This window comes from Gavia stellata, chromosome 43 (assembly GCF_030936135.1).
Source record: "Gavia stellata isolate bGavSte3 chromosome 43, bGavSte3.hap2, whole genome shotgun sequence".
Lineage (NCBI taxonomy): Eukaryota > Metazoa > Chordata > Aves > Gaviiformes > Gaviidae > Gavia > Gavia stellata.
In genome coordinates, this window is record NC_082636.1 from 20354 (window position 1) to 25643 (window position 5290).

The following is a 5290-nucleotide window of genomic DNA, read 5'->3' on the forward strand; positions in this document are numbered from 1 at the left end:
GTCCCTTGTCACAGTCCGTGGTGGCCCAGATCCGTGTCTTTATGTCCCTTGTCATAGTCCGTGGTGGCCCAGATCCGTGGACTGGTGGCCCAGATCCATGGCCCATGGTGGCCCAGATCCATGTCTTTATGTCCCTCATCATAGTCCGTGGTGGCCCAGATCCATGTCTTCCTGTCCCTTGACATAGTCCGTGGTGGCCCAGATCTGTGGCCAGTGGTGGCCCAGATCCATGTCTTCATGTCCCTTGTCATAGTCCGTGGTGGCCCAGATCCGTGGCCAGTGGTGGCCCAGATCCGTGTCTTCATGTCCCTTGTCATAGTCCGTGGTGGCCCAGATCCGTGACCAGTCCTGGCCCCGCTCCGTGCCTCTCTGTCCCTACCCGTGCTCTATGGTGGCCTACGTCTTCCTGTCCCTAGCCGTCCCCCGCGGTGGCCCCTGTCCCTGTGTCCCTTCCTCGTGGCCATCCGTGGCCCCCCCCTTAGTTGCGGTTCATGGTGCGCAGGATCCAGCCCACGTAGTTGCAGACGCGGGTGTAGACCCCCGGCCGCCCGGGCAGGGCGCAGGTCTGCAGCCCCCACGAGACGATGCCTTGGAGGGTCCCGTTGCAGGACAGTGGCCCCCCGGAGTCACCCTACGGAGAGAGGAGGAGGGGGGGGACACACACGACAATTTGGGGACACCCCGGGGTGGGGGACGAGGGTGGGGGCCACCCTAAGCTGTGGGTTCCGAGTTGGGGGACGCACGAGGGAGAGGATCCCCGGGTTGGAGACCACGTGGGGTTGGGGGTGGGGACGTCAAGGTGGGGGGAAACGTGGATTTGGGGGGGTGGGGGGGGTGTTTTGGGGTGGGGGGGCGCACAATTTTGGGGGGTACCACGAGTTCCGCTTTCCCCTTACGCGATAGGAGGCGACAAATCTTGGGGGGCTCCTTATTCATGGACGGGGGGGTGAGTTGGGGGGGGGGGTGTGTCCCTTTTCCCAGGGTGGGAGTTCGGGGGGGGGGTCCCCGGGGTGGGATTTTGGGGTGCCCCCCACCCCGGCGGCCCCGCCCGGTACCTGGCAGGAGTCGATGCGCTGGTTGCGCACCCCGGCGCAGAGCATGTTGGGGGTGACGCGCTGGGGGTAGGCGCGGCGGCAGGCGGCGGGGGGGACGATCTCCACGTAGGCGCAGATCAGGTGCCGGGGGAGGGTCACTGCGGGGGAGGGGGGGGGTCAGGGGGGGCGGGGACACCCCCGGGGGGCTGCTGGGCTGCTCCGGGCCCTACTCACAGGTTACTCCTAGGTTACTCACAGGTTACTCGTAGGTTACTCACAGGTTATGCATCAGTTATTCTCAGGTTATGCGTCGGTTACTCGTATGTTATGCGTCGGTTACTCGTAGGTTACTCACAGGTTATGCGTCAGTTATTCTCAGGTTATGCGTCGGTTACTCGTATGTTACGCGTCGGTTACTCGTAGGTTACTCACAGGTTATGCGTCGGTTATTCTCAGGTTATGCGTCGGTTACTCGTATGTTACGCGTCGGTTACTCGTAGGTTACTCACAGGTTATGCGTCGGTTATTCTCAGGTTATGCGTCGGTTACTCGTATGTTACGCGTCGGTTACTCGTAGGTTACTCACAGGTTATGCGTCGGTTATTCTCAGGTTATGCGTCAGTTACTCGTAGGTTACTTGTAGGTTATGCAGCAGTTACTGATAGGCTACTCGTAGGTTAGTTATCAGTTACTTACCGGTTACGCATCGGTTACCCCTAGGTTACTCGTTGGTTGGGCATTGGTTACTCATAGATTACTTGTAGGTTAGGCATTGATTACTTAAAGGCTACTCGTAGGTTACTTATTGGTTACTTACTGGTTATGTATCAGTTAGTCCTAGGTTATTTGTAGGTTACTTGTAGGTTATGCAGCAGTTACTCATAGGTTACTCGTAGGTTATACAGTAGTTACTTATAGGCTACTTGTAAGTTATTTATCAGTTACTGGTTATGCATCGGTTATTCCTAGGTTACTCGTCGGTTAGGCATCGGTTACTCATAGGTTACTTGCTGGTTAAGCATTGGTGGTTACCACGGGCTCACTACAACTTTACTACGGGTTTATTCCAATCTTACTACAGGTTTATTACGACTTTACTACGCAATTAGTATGACTTTACCCCAGGTTTCCCTACGGCTTTGGTGTGCCTTTAGTCTGGCCCTGCCACATCATTACCATGGGCTCACTACAACTTTACTACGGGTTTACTATGACTTTACTACAACTTTACTACGGGTCAGCTACAAACTTAGGTTTAGTATGCCTTTACCCCAGGTTTCCCTACGGCTTTCGTGTACCTTTAGTCTGCCTCTGCCACATCATTACCATGGGCTCACTACAACTTTACTACGGGTTTACAATGACTTGACTATGGGTTTACTACAGGTTTACTACGACTTTACTACGGGTCAGCTACAAATTTAGGTTTAGTATGCCTTCACGCCAGGTTTCCCTACGGCTTTCCTGTGCCTTTGGTCTGGCCCTGCCACATCATTACCATGGGCTCACTACAACTTCACTACGGCTTTAATATGACTTGACTATGGGTTTACTACAGGTTTACTACAACTTTACTATGGGTCAGCTACAAATTTAGGTTTAGTATGCCTTTACCCCAGGTTTCCCTACGGCTTTCCTGTGCCTTTGGTCTGGCCCTGCCACCTCATTACCATGGGCTCACTACAACTTCACTACGGGTTTACTATGACTTTACTACGGTTTTACTATCGGCTTACTACAACTTTACTACGGGTTTACTACGGGTTTACTACACGTCGGCTACAACTTTCCTCCTGGTTCGCCCCACATTTCCGAGGGGTTCACCAGGACTTTACTACGCGTCTCCTCCGGGTTGACGGTGGGGCTGCGCTCACCTTGGGGGGTGGTGATGGTGCCCCAGCCCGAGACCAGGCAGGTGGAGCCGGGGGGGGCGCAGGCGCGGGGGAGAGGGAGGGGCCGCACGGCGCGGCCCAGCGCCACCGGCCGGTTCAGTTTGAGGAGCATGAGGTCGTTGTCGAGGGTGGTGGGGTCGAAGGCGGGGTGGGGGATGGCCTTGGCCACCAACCGGTCCTGCTCCGTCCCCTCCTGCCGCTGCAGGTCGTTCTCTCCCAGGCGGAGGCGCAGGCCTCTGCGGGCCCGGAGGGGTGGGGGGGGACACGGGGGGGGACATGGGGGGGACATGGGGGGGACAGGGAGGTGACGGTGTGGGGATGGAGGCGGGGGGGGGACAGGGGGAGGGGTGGGGAGGCGGGGTGGGACGCGTGGGGACGTGGGGGGGATGTGGGGGGAGAGGGAGGTGAGGGGACGTGGGGGAGGGAGAGGGATGTGGGGAGATGGGGGAGAGGAACACGGGGGGACAGGGGGGACATGGGGGGACATGGGGAGAGGGACAGGTGGGGACATGGGACATGGGGGAGAGGAACACAGGGGGACATGGGGGGGCATGGGGGGAGAGGGACAGGTGGGGACAAGGGGGAGAGGGACACGGGGGGACATGGGACATGGGGGAGAGGGACATGGGGGAGAGGGACATGGGGGGACATGGGGGGACATGGGGGGAGAGGGACATGGGGGAGAGGGACATGTGGGGACATGGGGGGACATGGGGGGAGAGGGACACGTGGGGACATGGGGGGAGAGGGACACGGGACATGGGGGGACATGAGGAGGGGGACACGTGGGGACATGGGGGGAGAGGGACACGTGGGGACATGGGACATGGGGAGAGGGACACAGGGGGACATGGGGGGACATGGGGGGAGAGGGACATGTGGAGACATGGGACATGGGGGAGGGGGACGTGGGGGGGACATGGGGGAGAGGGACACGTGGGGACATGTGACATGGGGGACAGGGACATGGGGGTGACATGGGGAGAGGGATATGGGGACATGGGAGAGGGACATGGGGGGACATGGGGGTGACATCGAGAGGGACACGTGGGGACATGGGGGGGACATGGGAGAGGGACACGGGGACATGGGGGGAGAGGGACTCGTGGGGACATGGGGACGGATGTGGAGAGGGATGGGGACACGGATGGGACGTGGAAAGGGATGAGGAGATGGGGACGTGGGGGGGACACAGGTGGGACCCGTGGGGACATCGGGGGGGACAGAGGTGGGACCCGTGGGGACACGGATGGGACGTGGGGATGGGCGTGGAAGGGGATGGGGACATGGAGGGGACACGGATGGGACAAATGTAGAGGGGGACAGGTGGGATGTGTGGGGACACGGGGAAATGTGGGGACACGTGACAGGGAAAGGTGGGGGGGGACACACATGGGGACAGTCACAGCTCCGCACCCCACCGATGTCCCCTCAGGACGTGGCTGGTGTGTGTGTGCGTGTGTGCGTGTCCCCCAGGACGTGTTGTCCCATGTCCTCGTCCTTCTGCCACGTAACCTGTCCCCGGGGCGGGTCCCCTGTGTCCCCCCCCCCCCACCCGTGGGCGTGTCCCTGTGCCATGTCCCCCTGCCATGTCCCCATGCCCGTCCTGTGTCCCCAACCATGTCCCCATGCCCGTCCTGTGTCCTCAACCATGTCCCCGTGCCTGTCCTGTGTCCCCATGCCCGTCCCTTGTCCCCATGCCATGTCCCCGTGCCCATCCCTTGTCCCCCAACCATGTCCCCGTGCCCCCACCATGTCCCTGTCCGCATGCCATGTCCCCATGTCCCCATGCCCTCACCGTGTCCCTGTCCCCATGCCCGTCCTTTGTCCCCCAACCATGTCCCCATCCCCTCACCATGTCCCTTGTCCCCCAGCCGTGTCCCCATCCCCTCCCCATGTCCCTGTCCCCATGCTATGTCCCCTGCCCATGTCCCCATGCCCTTCCCTTGTTCCCATGCCATGTCCCCATGCCCTCACGGTGTCCCTTTCCCCATGCCATGTCCCCTGGCCATGTCCCCATGCCATTACCTTGTCCCACTGCTGTGTCCCCATGCCCATCCCTTGTCCCCATACCATGTCCCCATGCCCTCACTGTGTCCCTGTCCCCTGGCCATGTCCCCATGCCCTCACCGTGTCCCTGTCCCCATGCCGTGTCCCCTGCCCATGTCCCCATGCCCTTCCCTTCTCCCCATGCCATGTCCCCATGCCCTCACCGTGTCCCTGTCCCCATGCTGTATCCCCTGCCCATGTCCCCATGCTCTTCCCTTGTCCCACAGCCGTGTCCCCATGCCCATCCCTTGTCCCCATGCCCTCACCATGTCCCTGTCCCCATGCTGTATCCCCTGCCCATGTCCCCATGCTCTT

General features: G+C 60.3%; 1 protein-coding gene across 1 annotated transcript in view; it reads right to left on the reverse strand.

The window, feature by feature from the left end:
* Positions 1-478: 478 nt before the first annotated feature.
* Positions 479-5290, reverse strand: part of LOC132320664 (kallikrein-14-like) — a 13578-nt gene continuing 8766 nt past the window's right edge. The window contains exons 3-5 of the mRNA XM_059833211.1: positions 2870-3166; positions 1056-1192; positions 479-631 (exon numbers count right to left, since the gene is read on the reverse strand). Coding sequence (XP_059689194.1) covers positions 479-631; positions 1056-1192; positions 2870-3166 — 587 coding nt within the window. The remainder of the gene's footprint in view (positions 632-1055; positions 1193-2869; positions 3167-5290) is intronic.